General features: G+C 44.3%; 1 protein-coding gene across 1 annotated transcript; it reads right to left on the reverse strand.

Annotated features, from left to right (window-relative positions):
- Window positions 1-6,150: 6,150 nt before the first annotated feature.
- Window positions 6,151-7,221, reverse strand: LOC123995554 (extensin-1-like). Its single transcript, XM_046299188.1, has one exon. The coding sequence runs from the start codon at window positions 7,219-7,221 to the stop codon at window positions 6,151-6,153; it is 1,071 nt and encodes a 356-aa protein (XP_046155144.1).
- Window positions 7,222-18,357: the final 11,136 nt, after the last annotated feature.

The raw sequence follows: 18,357 nt of genomic DNA on the forward strand, positions 1-18,357 counted from the left end.
AAGAGGCAACATGGGCTATGTATGAAAGAGGATCGTATAAACAAGAAAGAGGCAACATGGGCTATGTATGAAAGGGGATCGTATCAACATTGCCCACTTGTTTTCACAGGCATCATGTCGTGAATCTTATGGGAAAGCGGTATTGGTTTCCCAAATTAAGCACTGGGTAGCTGCAGAGCCCATGGGTACAGAGTTTGGGCGGAATATCACCCGTTGCGCAGCTAGAATGCTCCTCAAACAGTGGTTAAGGCATGGTATGAACTAACCTGATTTAAAGAGGAACCGGCGGGCCTCAATTCCCTATTCTAGTGCATATGGATGACCTATGTTTTCCCCCCTGCCTCTGTTCCTGCCCATTTATTAATGGATCATTCTAAATCAAAACAAATTTGACATATTAGTAAAGACCAGATTAAATTGAGAATAGTCTGCTGGGTGAAAATATGATCACTTGGTGAGAGAACAGTGTGCAGCCTGAGGCAAGGAACAGAACGCAAGCTTTTTATGCAAATTTCTCAATAGCCTATAGTCATATCATTCATTTTTTATTGCACCTTTATTTAACTAGGCAAGTCAGTTAAGAATAAATTCTTAATTACAATGACGGCCTACCAAAAGGCCAAAGGCCTTCTGCGGGGACAGGGGCTGGAATTAAAATTAAAATTTTAAAAAATAAAAATATAGGACAAAACACACAACACTACATAAAGAGAGACTTAAGACAACAACATAGCATGGCAGCAACACATGACAACACATCATGGCAGCAGCATAACATGGCAGCAGCACAAAATAGGGCACAAACATTATTGGGCACAGAAAATAGCACAAAGGGCAAGAAGGTAGAGACAAAAATACATCACGCAAAGCTGCCACAACTGTCAGTAATTGAGTGTCCATGATTGAGTCTTTGATTGAAGAGATTAAGATAAAACTGACCAGTTAGAGACTTTGCTGCAGCTATCATGCAGCCCATATACAGTATGTTTTGATTTCTAAGTTACATTTACATTACATTTAAGTCATTTAGCAGACGCTCTTATCCAGAGCGACTTACAAATTAATTAACTAAGTAATTCGAAGGTTTGTATCATTCACAACTAAAGTTGCCAAATAACTCTAAATCTGGCATATAGGACCTGCTCACTTTTACGCTCAACATAGCCACTTACAAATTAATGACTTAAAAATTATACAATCTGGCATATAGGACCTGCTCACTTTTATGCTCAACATAGCCACTTACAAATTCATTACTTAAAAATCATACAATGTGATTTTCAGGATTTTTGTTGTAGATTCCGTCTCTCACAGTTGAAGTGTACCTATGATAAAAAATTACAGACCTCTACATGCTTTGTAAGTAGGAAAACCTGCAAAATTGGCAGTGTATCAAATACTTGTTCTCCCCACTGTATATGCACACTTGCTCCGGAATGGGAAAAATATGTTTTCTGTTTCATTCAGCCAAGTTCAATTATATTCTTCTTACTATAAAATCATATAATATAAAATAATGGCATCTTGTCTGCTAAATGAACAAACCAACAGCCTAAGGCATGGAGCATAGCCAGAAAACATACAGTAGGCCAATTCATTCAGTTGTTATGAAATATCATAATGTTTCTGTCCCGTCCTGATGTTTCACCTGTCTTTGTCCTTGTCTCCACCCCCTCCAGGTGTCGCCCTTCTTCACCACATTCCCTCTGGGTATTTATACCTGTGTTTTCTGTCTGTCTGGGCCAGTTTGTCTTGTTTGTCAAGCTTACCAACGTTTGTCCTGTCAGCTCCTGTCTTTTCCCAGCCTCTCTTTTTCTCATCCTCCTGGTTTTTGACCCTTGCCTGTCCTGACCCTGTACCCGCCCGTCTGGTCTGACCACTCTGCCTGACCCTGAGCCTGCCTGCTGTCCTGACCCTGTACCCGCCCGTCTGGTCTGACCACTCTGCCTGACCCTGAGCCTGCCTGCTGTCCTGTACCTTAACTCTACCTCTGGTCTGACCACTCTGCCTGACCCTGAGCCTGCCTGCTGTCCTGTACCTTTACTCTACCTCTGGTCTGACCACTCTGCCTGACCCTGAACCTGCCTGCTGTCCTGACCCTGTACCCGCCCATCTGGTCTGACCACTCTGCCTGACCCTAAGCCTGCCTGCTGTCCTGTACCTTAACTCTACCTCTGGTCTGACCACTCTGCCTGACCCTGAGCCTGCCTGCTGTCCTGACCCTGTACCTGCCCGTCTGGTCTGACCACTCTGCCTGACCCTGAGCCTGCCTGCTGTCCTGTACCTTAACTCTACCTCTGGTCTGACCACTCTGCCTGACCCTGAGCCTGCCTGCTGTCCTGTACCTTTACTCTACCTCTGGTCTGACCACTCTGCCTGACCCTGAACCTGCCTGCTGTCCTGACCCTGTACCCGCCCATCTGGTCTGACCACTCTGCCTGACCCTAAGCCTGCCTGCTGTCCTGTACCTTAACTCTACCTCTGGTCTGACCACTCTGCCTGACCCTGAGCCTGCCTGCTGTCCTGACCCTGTACCTGCCCGTCTGGTCTGACCACTCTGCCTGACCCTGAGCCTGCCTGCTGTCCTGTACCTTAACTCTACCTCTGGTCTGACCACTCTGCCTGACCCTGAGCCTGCCTGCTGTCCTGACCCTGTACCCGCCCGTCTGGTCTGACCACTCTGCCTGACCCTGAGCCTGCCTGCTGTCCTGTACCTTAACTCTACCTCTGGTCTGACCACTCTGCCTGACCCTGAGCCTGCCTGCTGTCCTGTACCTTTACTCTACCTCTGGTCTGACCACTCTGCCTGACCCTGAACCTGCCTGCTGTCCTGACCCTGTACCCGCCCATCTGGTCTGACCACTCTGCCTGACCCTGAGCCTGCCTGCTGTCCTGTATCTTAACTCTACCTCTGGTCTGACCACTCTGCCTGACCCTGAGCCTGCCTGCTGTCCTGACCCTGTACCCGCCCGTCTGGTCTGACCACTCTGCCTGACCCTGAGCCTGCCTGCTGTCCTGTACCTTTACTCTACCTCTGGTCTGACCACTCTGCCTGACCCTGAGCCTGCCTGCTGTCCTGACCCTGTACCCGCCCGTCTGGTCTGACCACTCTGCCTGACCCTGAGCCTGCCTGCAGTCCTGTACCTTTACTCTACCTCTGGTCTGACCACTCTGCCTGACCCTGAGCCTGCCTGCTGTCCTGACCCTGTACCCGCCCGTCTGGTCTGACCACTCTGCCTGACCCTGAGCCTGCCTGCTGTCCTGTACCTTAACTCCACCTCTGGATTATCAACCCCTGCCTTCCTTGACCTGTCGTTTGCCTGACCCTCTTACAATAAACATTATTACTTCACACAGTCTGCACTTGGGTCTTTCTTTAGACCTGACTAAAATAAGTCATTGATTTGTAGTGATGGTGTATATTACATTGACTTAGTAGACTTGAAATATACATTTCCCTAAAGTGTTTTGTGAGCAGTTTATACAGTGCCTTGCGAAAGTATTCGGTCCCCTTGAACTTTGCGACCTTTTGCCACATTTCAGGCTTCAAACATAAAGATATAAAACTGTATTTTTTTGTGAAGAATCAACAACAAGTGGGACACAATCATGAAGTGGAACGACATTTATTGGATATTTCAAACTTTTTTAACAAATCAAAAACTGAAAAATTGGGCGTGCAAAATTATTCAGCCCCTTTACTTTCAGTGCAGCAAACTCTCTCCGGAAGTTCAGTGAGGATCTCTGAATGTTCCAATGTTGACCTAAATGACTAATGATGATAAATACAATCCACCTGTGTGTAATCAAGTCTCCGTATAAATGCACTTGCACTGTGATAGTCTCAGAGGTCCGTTAAAAGCGCAGAGAGCATCATGAAGAACAAGGAACACACCAGGCAGGTCCGAGATACTGTTGTGAAGAAGTTTAAAGCCGGATTTGGGTACAAAAAAAAGATTTCCCAAGCTTTAAACATCCCAAGGAGCACTGTGCAAGTGATAATATTGAAATGGAAGGAGTATCAGACCACTGCAAATCTACCAAGACCTGGCCGTCCCTCTAAACTTTCAGCTCATACAAGGAGAAGACTAATCAGAGATGCAGCCAAGAGGCCCATGATCACTCTGGATGAACTGCAGAGATCTACAGCTGAGGTGGGAGACTCTGTCCATAGGACAACAATCAGTCGTATATTGCACAAATCTGGCCTTTATGGGAGAGTGGCAAGAAGAAAGCCATTTCTTAAAGATATCCATAAAAAGTGTCGTTTAAAGTTTGCCACAAGCCACCTGGGAGACACACCAAACATGTGGAAGAAGGTGCTCTGGTCAGATGAAACCAAAATTGAACTTTTTGGCAACAATGCAAAACGTTATGTTTGGCGTTAAAGCAACACAACTCATCACCCTGAACACACCATCCCCACTGTCAAACATGGTGGTGGCAGCATCACGGTTTGGGCCTGCTTTTCTTCAGCAGGTACAGATAAGATGGTTAAAATTGATGGGAAGATGGATGGAGCCAAATACAGGACCATTCTGGAAGAAAACTTGATGGAGTCTGCAAAAGACCTGAGACTGGGACGGAGATTTGTCTTCCAACAAGACAATGATCCAAAACATAAAGCAACATTTACAATGGAATGGTTCAAAAATAAACATATCCAGGTGTTAGAATGGCCAAGTCAAATTCCAGACCTGACGAGAATCTGTGGAAAGAACTGAAAACTGCTGTTCACAAATGCTCTCCATCCAACCTCACTGAGCTCGAGCTGTTTTGCAAGGAGGAATGGGAAAAAAATTCAGTCTCTCGATGTGCAAAACTGATAGAGACATACCCCAAGCGACTTACAGCTGTAATCGCAGCAAAAGGTGGCGCTACAAAGTATTAACTAAAGGGGGCTGAATAATTTTGCAGGCCCAATTTTTCAGTTTTTGATTTGTTAAAAAAGTTTGAAATATCCAATAAATGTCTTTCCACTTCATGATTGTGTCCCACTTGTTGTTGATTCTTCACAAAAAATACAGTTTTATATCTTTATGTTTGAAGCCTGAAATGTGGCAAAAGGTCACAAAGTTCAAGGAGGCTGGAATACTTTCGCAAGGCACTGTACATTGAGGCCTGGTGATGCTAAACATGTTTATGTTAATTAACGGTCAACTACCGTGAGACAGGCAGTCTTTTGCGTTACAATAACCATGTGACAAAATGTATGCCCGCCATAGCCCTAACATTGGTGGAACCAGCTTCCCCCTGAAGCAAGGACAGCGGCGTTTCTGCCGAAAACATCTGAAACGTTACCTCTTCAAAGAGTATTTTAAATAATCCCACAGCAACCCCTAAACATAATGACAGACTAACCAGGGAGAACACTAAACATAATGACAGACTAACCAGGGAGAACACTAAACATAATGACAGACTAACCAGGGAGAACACTAAACATGATGACAGACTAACCAGGGAGAACACTAAACATAATGACAGACTAACCAGGGAGAACACTAAACATGATGACAGACTAACCAGGGAGAACACTAAACATGATGACAGACTAACCAGGGAGAACACTAAACATGATGACACACTAACCAGGGAGAACACTAAACATAATGACAGACTAACCAGGGAGAACACTAAACATGATGACAAACTAACCAGGGAGAACACTAAACATAATGACACACTAACCAGGGAGAACACTAAACATAATGACAGACTAACCAGCGAGAACACTAAACATGATGACAGACTAACCAGGGAGAACACTAAACATAATGACAGACTAACCAGGGAGAACACTAAACATAATGACAGACTAACCAGGGAGAACACTAAACATAATGACAGACTAACCAGGGAGAACACTAAACATAATGACAGACTAACCAGGGAGAACACTAAACATAATGACAGACTAACCAGCGAGAACACTAAACATAATGACAGACTAACCAGCGAGAACACTAAACATAATGACAGACTAACCAGGGAGAACACTAAACATAATGACACACTAACCAGGGAGAACACTAAACATGATGACAGACTAACCAGGGAGAACACTAAACATAATGACAGACTAACCAGGGAGAACACTAAACATAATGACACACTAACCCAGGAAGTGAACTAGACAGAGGATAAACGCTAAGACAACAGAGAATCCAGATAAGCCTGTGTGAAGAGTTGTTTCTTTATTGTGGACTTGAATATGTGTATGGATCGTGAGGTTCTGACATGGAGAGGGAGAGAGTTCTGGAATTGGGGAGCTGCACTGCCTGAAGCCCGGTCTGCCATAGAGTGGAGCCTGGTGCTAGGGAGGGTGAGAAGGCCAGGGTCAGAGGAGTGCAGTGGACTGTTAGGAGTGTAGGGGTGCAGGAAGGTAGGAGTATAGGAGTGTAAGGGTGCAGGAGAGTCGGGGTGCAGGAGAGAAGGGGTGCGGGAAGGTAGGGGTGCAGGAGTGTAGGGGTGCCGGAGAGTAGGTGTGCAGGAAGGTAGGGGTGCAGGAGGGTAGGGGTGCAGGAGTGTAGGGGTGCAGGAATGTAAGGGTGCAGGAGAGTAGGGGTGCAGGAGAGTAGGGGTGCAGGAAGGTAGGGGTGCAGGAGTGTAAGGGTTAAAGGAGAGTAGGGTTGCAGGAGAGTAGGGATGTAGGAAGGTAGGGGTGCAGGAGTGTAAGGGTGCAGGAGAGTAGGGGTGCAGGAAGGTAGGGGTGCAGGAGAGTCGGGGTTCAGGAGTGTAGGGGTGCAGGAGTGTAAGGGTGCAGGAGAGTAGGGATGCAGGAGAGTAGGGGTGCAGGAAGGTAGGGGTGCAGGAGAGTAGGGGTGCAGGAAGGTAGGGGTGCAGGGGTGCAGGATAGTAGGGGTGCAGGAGTGTAAGGGTGCAGGAGAGTAGGGGTGTAGGAAGGTAGGGATGCAGGAGAGTAGGGGTGTAGGAAAGTAGTGGTGCAGGAGTGTAAGGGTGCAGGAGTGTAAGGGTGCAGGAGAGTAGGGGTGCAGGAGAGTAGGAAGGTAGGGGTGCAGGAGTGTAAGGGTGCAGGAAAGTAGGGGTGCAGGAAATTGGGGGGGCGGGAGTGTAGGGGTGCAGGAGATTAGGGGTGCAGGAGTGTAGGGTTGCAGGATAGTAGGGGTGCAGGAGTGTAGGAGTGCTGGAAATTGGGGGGGGCAGGAGGTCAGACATGTATGTGAGCCCCAGTCCATTGAGTGCTTTGTAGGTGAGCATGAGCAATTTGAAGATGATCCTGTATTGAACTGGGAGCCAGTGGATTTGGCTGAGATGGTTGTTGGGATAGGAGACAGTGCTTCTTTACCTCATCAATCTCATCAGCCCCAGCCCTCTCACAGCTTCTCAAGCCACCATCACTCCCTATCTCACCCCCTATTTCCATCACCTCCCTATCCCTCTCACCCCCCTCAAGCCCCCGGCCTCCCTGCTAGGTGTAGCTGGAGGTGAGAAGAGGAGCAGTGGGGCGCAGTAGACTATGGCAAGACACACAGAGCTCTGGAAAAGGGGGCAGAGCTCAGCAGATATAACTGTTCTATTCTCAACTATCCTTTCCTATCATATCATTTCCTTTCCTATCATATCATTTCCTTTCCTATCCTATCATTTCCTATCCTATCATTCCTGTTCCTATCATATCCTTTCCCATCCTATCCTATCATTTCCTATCATTTCCTATCATTTCCTATCCTATCATTTCCTTTCCTGTCCTGTCCTATCCCATCACTTCCTATCATATCCTATAATTTCCTTTCCTATCCTATAATTTCCTACCCTTTCATTTCCATGCCTGTCCTATCATTTCCTATCCTATCATTTCCTTTCCTATCCTATCCCATCCTATCATTTCCTATCATATCTTATCATGTCCTATCCCATCCTATCATTTCCTATCATATCTTATCATGTCCTATCCTATCCTATCCTATCATTTCCTTTTCTATCCTATCATTTCCTATCCTATCCTATGATTTCTATCCTGTCATATCCTATCATTTCCTATCCTATCCTATGATTTCTATCCTGTCATATCCTATCATTTCCTATCCTATCATTTCCTATCCCACCATTTCCTATCCTATCCTATCCTAGAATTTCCTATAATTTCATTTCCTATCATTTCCATTCCTATCCTATCATTTCCTATCCTATCATTTCCTTTCCTATCCTATCATATCCTATCCTATCATTTCCTATCCTATCATTTCCTATCCTATCATTTCCTTTCCTATCCTATCATATCCTATCCTATCATTTCCTATCATATCCTATTGTTTCCTATCCTATCCTATCATGTCCTATCATTTCCTATCCTATCTTATGATTTCCTATCCTATCATATCATATTCTATCCTATCATTTCCTTTCTTTTTCTACAGTGTGAGTGTTGCAGGTATGTGTTGTAGAAACATAAACGCTGTTGTGTTGTGTTCTCCATGGTGGTGACCTCATTATGGTCCGACCAGAGGATGGAGAGTGTGTGTGTGTGTGTGTGTGTGTGTGTGTGTGTGTGTGTGTGTGTGTGTGTGTGTGTGTGTGTGTGTGTGTGTGTGTGTGTGTGTGTGTGTGTGTGTGTGTGTGTGTGTGTGTGTGTGTGTGTGTGTGTGTGTGTGTGTGTGTGTGTGTGTGTGTGTGTGTGTGTCTCAACTCCAAAGCAGTCTTGGTGGATTACCGAACGGGCACCCTGTGTGTGTGTGTCAACTCCAAAGCAGCCTTGCTGGATTACCGAACAGGCACCCTGGAGGTCGGGGGCCCTCAGATAGCGTATGATAGATGTGTAGAATTGCAGGAAATTATCTCTGAAACGGCAGACTTTTCTCTCAACCGTATGGCAAAAAGTGTAGAAGGAAATGCAGGAAATGTACTTTAAAACTGCATGACATAATTTGTAGAATAGCATTATGAAACATTTTTCTCTCTGCACCATGTGTTGAAATGCAGTAAGTTAGCTGATCCCCCCTCCTCCCCCTGAATAGGAATCGGGATAAAATTATATATATATTTGGGGGCGTGGTTTGGTGACCCTAAATTCGGAAGATCGGCTCTGGGCTTGATAAACCCTGGGCTTTGTTCCAATACTCTTAAACTGCATATGCCCTTCTCCCTTCATCCATTCCTCTCTCCATCCCCCCTCCCTCTCCATCCCTTTCTGGAAGTAATCCCTGGACCCTCATCTGACATGACTGGTTTGGTGAAAGATGTGTAATAAAAATCATTGCAGTGTCAGCTATCCTGAAAACCTAAATCAATCAATCATTGAAATTTGAGCTGCATATATGGTTGAGATTTCCATGAATGTGGGTCAGTTTAGCATTTTTACTACTAATGGTTAGGGTTAGGGTTAGGAATGGGTAAACTGATCCTAGATCTCTGCCTATGGCCCTGGCAGCATTTGCCCAGAGCTAAACGCTGGAAACTCTCCCAGAGAGAGATGGTTTATCTTGGAGGGAGAGGGGACAGAAGGACTGTCTGCTGTTGCCAAAGGGACAGGAAGCAAGGCAAGCACAGTGACCTTAAGGGATTTTAAGAATCCTTTGATCGAGTCTGTTTCCTTTACTGACATGGGAAGAGTTATTTGAAACATGTTTGAGAGGTTTCTGTTGGATGTAGTTAATGTGCATTAGCCTCTAATTCACCATCGCTCTCATTATTCATTCTTTACATACAAATGATCAAGACCCCAATCTGGGGACTTGATGATCTCTTTGATCTTTTTGAAAAATACGAGTTTTCTACATTTTGGATTCACGTGTCCAGTTTAGATAGGCCGTCTGTATTTTACATTTGTGTGGCTGGCCCTTTGGTGGCCACAGACAATGAAACAAGTGGTTCATTCAAAACAAAGCCCAGAAAATGACTAATACATGAATTCATGCACAGAGCTAAATGAATAGTCAATATCAGCATTGACCTATACCATACTGTATTACCATGAAAATATGTTGTTCCTCTTCATTGACAAATGTCTATTTGAATGAGAGGACTACTTTGTAACTATCTATTTTTTCCACACAAAAAAAGGGGTATTGTCCTTTCATAGGTAGATAGAGCATGAAAAAGTCAAGCATGTTGCAATCGCAATCTGTTTATCTGTGTATTGTCCCGCCATAGAGACAACACGTGTTCAACCTGAACATTCCACAAGGTTGTCATGTTGTCATGTGATACAGGCCTAAGTGACTCCTAGTAGAAGCTCTTGATTGGCAGAGATATTTGCATATTTACTTAGCTTTATACCCAGAATGCTACTATCTGCAGTAAATGTGCTAGTGCCATCCAGTGGTTTAGTGGATGTACTACAAGTCTCCTTTTTCATGCAGAAAAGTAGGTTTTGCTTAATTCATGAAGATCGCCAAAGTGCATGTGAGTTATCCATTCTACGCTTCAATGTATTGACCCAGTTTTCCACAGGGTCACAGTGCATTCTGTCAGGATCTCAGTTGCTAGCAAAGTAGTGTCATCTCATAGAGTGACTACACCAGAATGCTTAGCTTTGTTGAATGTCTACTGTGTAAAATAGTACAGGAGTTGGGGTACCCATGTAGATAGACCAACTCCATGCTTTTATCATTCCCAGCCTGTCTATTCATATCCCATTGAAATGTTTCTCAACTCAAATTACAGCTAAAAGGGAACCAACATGGTTAGTGTGGCAGGTTGGGATTACTTGTTTGTTGTGTTGTTGTTACTGTGGACACACTGTTGATTTGTTTATCAGAGAGTATAGTTTGACCATGACCCTCCCCCTAAACACCATATAATCTACAAGAATTATGATTTGGATTAGAGAAACACATTTTAGTCAACAGAGGTTTGGTGCAGGAGATATCCCAGATCTGTTTGTGCTGTCTTGCCAACTATGGTCATTGTTTGATGTGACAACATAGACAACTGGTACAAGGCTACATTTTTATACCAACTGACCAGAGGAGGTTGGTGGGAGGAGCTATAGGAGGATGGGCTCTTTGTAATGTCTGGAATGGTATTAATGGAACAGTATCAAGCACATCAAGCATATGGAAACTGTTCAATTGGTTCAATTCCAGCCATTACAGTGAGCCTGTCCTCCAATAGCTCCTCCCACCAGCCTCCTCTGCTACAGGGTTGTCACTAGCTACCCAAGCCAATGTGCCCCCGCACTCTGTACCGGTACCCCCCTGTATATAGTCTCACTATTGACTCTGTACCGGTACCCCCCTGTATATAGTCTCCACATTGACTCTGTACCGGTACCCCCCTGTATATAGTCTCCACATTGACTCTGTACCGGTACCCCCTGTATATAGTCTCCACATTGACTCTGTACCGGTACCCCCTGTATATAGTCTCACTATTGTTATTGTTATTTTACTGCTGCTCTTTAATTACTTATTATTCCTTATTCTTATCCATATTTTTTATATTTTTTAAATTGCATTATTGTTTAGGGGCTTGTAAGTAACATTTCACTGTAAGGTCTACTACACCTGTTGTATTTGGCGCATGTCAATAATACACTTTGATTTGATTTGAATATAGGCTATTTTGTAAAAATAGATGTATTTATTTCTTTTTAATTTAAGGTTAGGGTTAGGCATAACTTTAGCAGTGTTTAGGGTTAGGTTTAAGGTTAGGGTTAGGTTTAAGGTTAGGGTTAGGTTTAAAATCAGACGATAGAAGAAATAGGTGGGTTTATGACTTTGTGGCGGTGGTAACTAGGGGCGACCCTGCTACAGACAGAGGTTCATCTTTACAACTAGGGGTCAAAGGTTAAAAGGGCAGGGGGTTTCCATACCTTCAGATACAGTAAAAGGTACAGCTAGGTGTCAGGGGGTTTAAATACCTAAGATCGTCTCACGCTTGTGGCATTAGAAGGACGCCATCTGATGGGAGACGATGTCCTACCTACAGAAAAAGGTTACAGAGATCAGAATCTGACCACAGATGGAGAGGATTATATCTGGTTTATTTACCTTTATTTCAACAGGGAAGTCATATTGAGACTAAAGTCTATCTGGCAAATACAAAAAGTATCTGGCAAATTCACAATACAAAAAAATCAATAGGCAAGTATAGATAAAATATACACATTAAATACACATTGACATACCAAACACAGTCAATTAAAACAAATTTGAATTGACAATTAGGACCAAGATCAATCTGAGAGATAATCAATTAATTTGACATTGTTTATGTTTTAGTAATAAATTTCATTCAGCTTTACTGCTGGCTGGGATGATTAGGCTACAATTTACTCTAACGCTCATTCATCCCCCTCCAGGGGTCATTTCTGTAAATGAGAATGTGTTCTCAGTCAACTTACCTGGTAAAATAAAGGTAAAATAAACTGTCATAACGATGACATAACAGATGGGGAAACTTTTGCTTTTTGAGATGGATCAACAGAGTTGATGATGTTCATTACCGTTTGGAGAACTGTTATGGTTCTTCTGACCCCCTGGTCAAAAGTAGAGCACTATAAAGGGAATAGGGTGCCATTTGGAATCAGGGACAGACTCAATGCAGTGAGACAGACTTTCCACCAGGACAGGGAACCAATCGGCAGCTCCACTCCAGAGCTCCTCTCAGGTCTACAGCTACAGCAGAGGTTTTGTATCTGTCTGTAGTAATAACATTACTGTCCCTGGCACAGAGACCATGTCAGGGAGTTAGTTATTGTTTGTGAGACACAGTCTCATGACTGGCTGCTGAGCAATGAAGTCAACCATGTTACCAACAGCAGCCTCAGAGCCCATCACACTGTGTTTGTGAGGTTAGGAGTAGAGTTGAGTAGGAGTGAGACACCTCGGACATGGCTTAACACCCCCTGGTCTCTCCTTCTCACCTCGAACATTCACATACACTCACCTGGACGCACGCACAGACAAGTACACACACCCTCACCAACACAAAACAACCATACACAGACAAGATGTCCTGGTTTCTATGGCAACATTTAAACGTTGTGTGGTGTTGTGGACTCTCTCTTTGTCTGTGTCTCTCTCCTCCCTCTAGTTGTGTTCTGGTGGAGGTGGAGAACAAGGGTACATGCCAGTCACACTCATGACAATGCTTAGATATTTTATATAGACCTTTTTCAGATTGAACTTCCATCATTCCTTTAAGTTTGTCCAAGTCAATTTATTAACCAACCAACAGTTAAACAAAACCACATCATTCTGCTGCACTACAACAGTAGTTTGCTCAAGTATATTTTCACAACCTGTCACCAGTCTTTTATCCTACATCCGATTGATGGATTTTCATTTAAGACAGAACATTTATATATATTGAAGAACATTGTTTGATAAGGAAAATTGTGACAGGGAGTTTTCCCCCCTGGGTGTGGTTTTCCCAGTAGAGGATAGTTCATGCTATGTTGTTGTCTTAGGTCTCTCTTTATGTAGTGTTGTGGTGTCTCTCTTGTCGTTATATGTTTTTTGTTCTATATTTTTATTGTATTTTAACATTTTAATTCCAGCCCTTGTCCCTGCAGGAGGCCTTTTGCCTTTTGGTCATTGTAAATAAGAATTTGTCTTAACTGACTTGCCTAGTTAAATAAAGGTTACATTTAAAAAATAAACACGTTTCTGGGAATAAAGGATTGTCCAAATGAAGAAGGGAATGTATAAAGGAGTACATACAGTTCCTGCTATAGCTGTCTAGCTGTCTAGCTGTCTAGCTGTCTAGGTGTCTAGCTGTCTAGCTGTCTAGCTGTCTAGCTGTCTAGCTGTCTAGCTGTCCAGCTGTCCAGCTGTCTAGCTGTCTAGCTGTCTAGCTGTCCAGCTGTCTAGCTGTCTAGCTGTCTAGCTGTCCAGCTGTCCAGCTGTCTAGCTGTCTAGCTGTCTAGCTGTCCAGCTGTCCAGCTGTCTAGCTGTCTAGCTGTCCAGCTGTCTAGCTGTCTAGCTGTCCAGCTGTCTAGCTGTCTAGCTGTCTAGCTGTCTAGCTGTCCAGCTGTCTAGCTGTCTAGCTGTCTAGCTGTCTAGCTGTCCAGCTGTCTAGCTGTCTAGCTGTCCAGCTGTCTCCTCAACATCACAACAACCCACCGGGTCGACAGTTACATCCGAGGAGTGCAGCAAATAACAGGTGACATTTTCTGAATGAATTCAACTTTTATTTCTCCAGGTTAGTCCCTTTGAGATCCAGAAAAGATGTATTGTCCCATTGGTCAGTTAGACATCTGTCAAGAGAGCTCTTACCTTATTTTATTGATTTACTCTTAAGCGTGCAGCGATTTTAAATAAAGTTGATTTGATTTACTTATTCAAACTCAAGCGTTGTGGTATATTATTTGATGTGACATAGGATATTCTAATTAAATGATGGCTGATCTCTGTGATGGGCTTGCCCCCCCATAAAGTTGGTGCTAACTTTCATATTTAATTAGACAATGAAATATCCAGAGCTAAAGACTGAATTGTTGCTTCTCATAGTAGATCACATGTAAAGGTAATCAACTTATTTGGGCATGACTGTGTTTATGGTTTGGAGGCCTATTATAAGATAGTATCTTATTAAACTATATATCCGTATCATGATTGCAGTCATGTTGTACTCTATCACTGGAGGTTGGTGGCATCTTAATTGGGGAGGACAGGCTCGTGGTAATGGCTGGAGCAGAATGATTGGAATGGTATCAAATACATCAAGCACATGGGTTTCATGTGATTGATGCCATTCCATTCACTCCTTTCAAGCCATTATTATGAGCCTGTCCTCCCCTCAGCAGCCTCCACTGTACTCTATAAGGTAAAGACAATGCTTCCTCGTCTGAAGCCCTATAATCAGGTAATGATGTTATTGGTGAGCAGCTATCTGTACAATCTGCTGTGCTAAGAGAAGAGGACAACCCCAGGCTTGTATGAATTCTGCAGAATGATAATATGCTAAATATTCACTGTTTAATACATACTCCTTACTGGTGCATCATGTGCAAAATGACAATTTGTGTTACAATGGTCCTTAAGGTGACCTTTAACCTTCATACTCAGTGTATGAGTAGTGTGGGACTTGGGTCTGGCATTGTGTTTGTGAGCCCATGTTAATTCCCTGAGGAATGTTTCCAAACTGTCCAAGATGTCAGTGATACTTCATCCTGGACTCAGTGGTAGATGTAACATAGTAAATTAGTATAATATCTATATGTTTCGTATTAATTTGTGGATGTCCATCATCCATTTCGTATGATATGTTACCAATTACAATTAGTATGGAGTGTTACAAATTGCAATTCATACAATATGTTAAGAATTTCTGAAACATATTGATATGTTACAAATTACAATTTGTTGTAGCTACCGTTAGCTAGATGGCTAACGTTAGCTATGCTAAGGGTTGGAGTTAGGGGTTAGGGTTCAAATTAGGGTTAGGACTTAGGGACTGGGGCCATCTGATGGTGGTGAGTTCCTAATGATACTTTTTTCAATTATAGCCTTGAATGATGCTTCCGTTTCTGATGAAGTTGAAAAATGGTAGTGATGCTGTCCTCTAGGTACTTACAGATACTATGGAAGTAAGTACCTCCCATCCTCTAACCTCTACACGGGCAACTAGCAACTGAGAACTCAGCTTTGTCGCATGGAACTGGCTCAGTGTCCTTAAATTATTTTCCGTTATTAAAGTATTCTGGCATACTTTGTGAATGTCACGTCTGTATAGGCCTCTATGTATACGCACTGAATATGTGTGTATGCTTGTTTTTCTTGTGTGCATGAGTGTGTTTGTGTGTGTGCATGTGTGTCTCTTACTGTGTATGTGTGTGTGCTTATCTTGTCCCCCCCAGCTCTCTGATGCTCTGTGTGGCTGTCCGTCCTCTGGTTCCTCCCCCCAGGGAAGCAACAGTATCTGGCCCAGTCAACAGCAACCAGGAGTCCTGTCTGGCCGACACAGCCCAGCCAACAGCCCACCCAACCCCAACCCCCATCCTGCTGGCCTGAGCAGCCCAGCATCCCCTGCTGGCCTGGTCTTCAACCATCCCAACCATCCCCAGCTCCAGCCCAAAACTGGCCTGGTCTCCAACCACAACCACTCTGGTAAGAGAAATCAGCCTTTTGCTCAGAGAACAGACCTTGGCTGGAGCATAGTCGGCTATGGAAACCCATGTATCGACTATGGCGACGCTATTGGAGTGGGTCATCGGGTTACCGTTAGACAGGTGATGCTAAGCCTTCAATCTGCTTCCAACCTCACAAATCAAGTACACTATGTTTGTAGAACACGCGTAAGAGAGGTAATCACAGCACTGGACATTATCAAGACGCTTGAATCTGACTTCAACGAGAGAGCTGCAGAAGAGGACCTCATATGTCAAGAGGATATCCGGTTCCTGACAAAAATGAAAGCGGGCATCAGACGCAAGGACAATGGACATTACGAGATGCCACTGCCGTTTTAGGAAGAAAGACCCAACCTGCCGAACAATAAAACATGTGCAGTTCACCGTCTCAAGTGCCAGGAAAGGAGGCTTAGGAGAGACAAGCAGTACTACAAGGACTACACAGCATTCATGGAAGAGACCATAGCTTGTGGAGATTCTGAGAAGGTCTCCAAAGAGGAAATTAACAAGCATCCAGCATGGTACATCACGCACCATGGGGTTTATCACCCACAAAATCCTGGGAAGATACGAGTCGTCTTTGACTGCTCAGCTAAGTTTCGAGAGACGTCCTGGAATGACCATCTCCTTACCGGTCCAGAGTTGACAAACACATTGCTGGGTGTCCTTTGTCGTTTTTGTAAGGATCCAGTTGCAATCATGTGTGACATAGAGGGCATGTTCCACCAGTTTCATGTGAAAGCAGAAGACCAAGATTATCTACGGTTCCTTTGGTGGGAGAATGGAGATCTAGAGTCTCAACCCTCAGTGTATCGTATGAAGTTCCACTTGTTCGGCGCAGCTTCATCTCCTGGTTGCGTCAACTATGGTCTCAAACATCTTGCCGCCGAAGGACGAGGAAGCTTCAGTGAGAAGTCTATCCAGTTCAAGGAAAGGAATTTTTATGTTTATGATGGACTGATAAGCATATCGTCTGAAGCTGAAGCGGCCCAGCTGGTGAAAGAAGCAAGAGAGCTTTGCAGCATCGGCAAACTTCGGTTGCACATGTTTATCTCTAACAGCAAGGAAGTTATAGCCACAATTCCCAAGGAAGAACGTGCCGAGGGTGCCAAAGACCTGGATATGGCTCTGGGTAAACCATACATGGAGAGAGCACTTGGTGTATTGTGGTGTGTCGCATCAGACGAGTTCCAGTTTAGAGTAGTTGTCAAGGAACGCCCACTCACAAGAAGAGAAGTGTTGTCTACAGCAGCCTCTGTATATGATCCGCTTGGGTTTGTGGCACCCGTTGTCCTGGCAGGGAAGCAGATCTCGCAGCAGATGTGTTGTGACAAGATCGACTGGGATGACTCCCTTCCAGATGACCTACGTTCCCAGTGGGAATTCTGGCTCTAAGGTCTACAAAACTTGTCTGAAGTAAGAATCCCAATGAGGCTACTTGCCATTAAGTTTCAAGGAGGTGCAGAGTTATGAGCTCCATCACTTTTCTGACGCTAGTACCTCAGGTTATGGAGAGTGCTCATACCTCAGAACAATCAGCACAGCAGGAGAAGTTCATTGCTCCCTAGTTATGGGGAAGTCAAGAGTCGCCCCTTCCAAGGTTACGACCATACCACAACTGGAACGTTCAGCAGCGGTGGTAGATGTTCGAACAAGTGACATGCTCAAAAGGGAGCTAGAGATACAAGGTCTACAGGAATACTTCTGGACCGACTCGAAGGTAGTTCTTGGCTACATCAACAATGAAGCCAGAAGATTCCACGTCTTTGTAGCTAACCGTATTCAACGCATTAAGCAAAGCACAGACCCTGAAATATGGAGATATGTGACCTCTGAAGAGAATCCTGCGGATCATGCTTCCAGAGGTCTCACATCAGAACAGCTTGCCTTCCAACTAGTTCACAGGTTCAGACTTTCTTTGGCAAGAAGAACTTCCCAAAGGACAAGTCAAGGGGGGATAGTTCCAAGTCAATGATCCAGAGCTGCAGAAATCCCTGTTCCATGATACCCAGGCAAAGGAAGAAAGATCATTACTAGATCACCTTCACAAGTTCTCAGACGGGGCAAGAGTGGTAAAAGCTATTGCCAGGCTCAAATGACGTGTCAAGGAAGCCGTAGGCTTAAAACTGAGGTCCAGTGAAGCTACAAGCATAGAAGAAAGGAGAGAGGCAGAGCTCACCATTTTAAAGATGGTTCAAGAAGCTGCCTTCTCCCATGAGATTCACAACCTTAGGCACCAGAAAGACATCAAGACCAAAGATAAAGCAAGTAAGTTGCATAAATTGAGTCCATTTCTGGATGAGCAAGGTATCCTCAGG

Source organism: Oncorhynchus gorbuscha, linkage group LG14 (genome assembly GCF_021184085.1).
Source record: "Oncorhynchus gorbuscha isolate QuinsamMale2020 ecotype Even-year linkage group LG14, OgorEven_v1.0, whole genome shotgun sequence".
In the NCBI taxonomy this organism is placed as follows: Eukaryota; Metazoa; Chordata; class Actinopteri; order Salmoniformes; family Salmonidae; genus Oncorhynchus; species Oncorhynchus gorbuscha.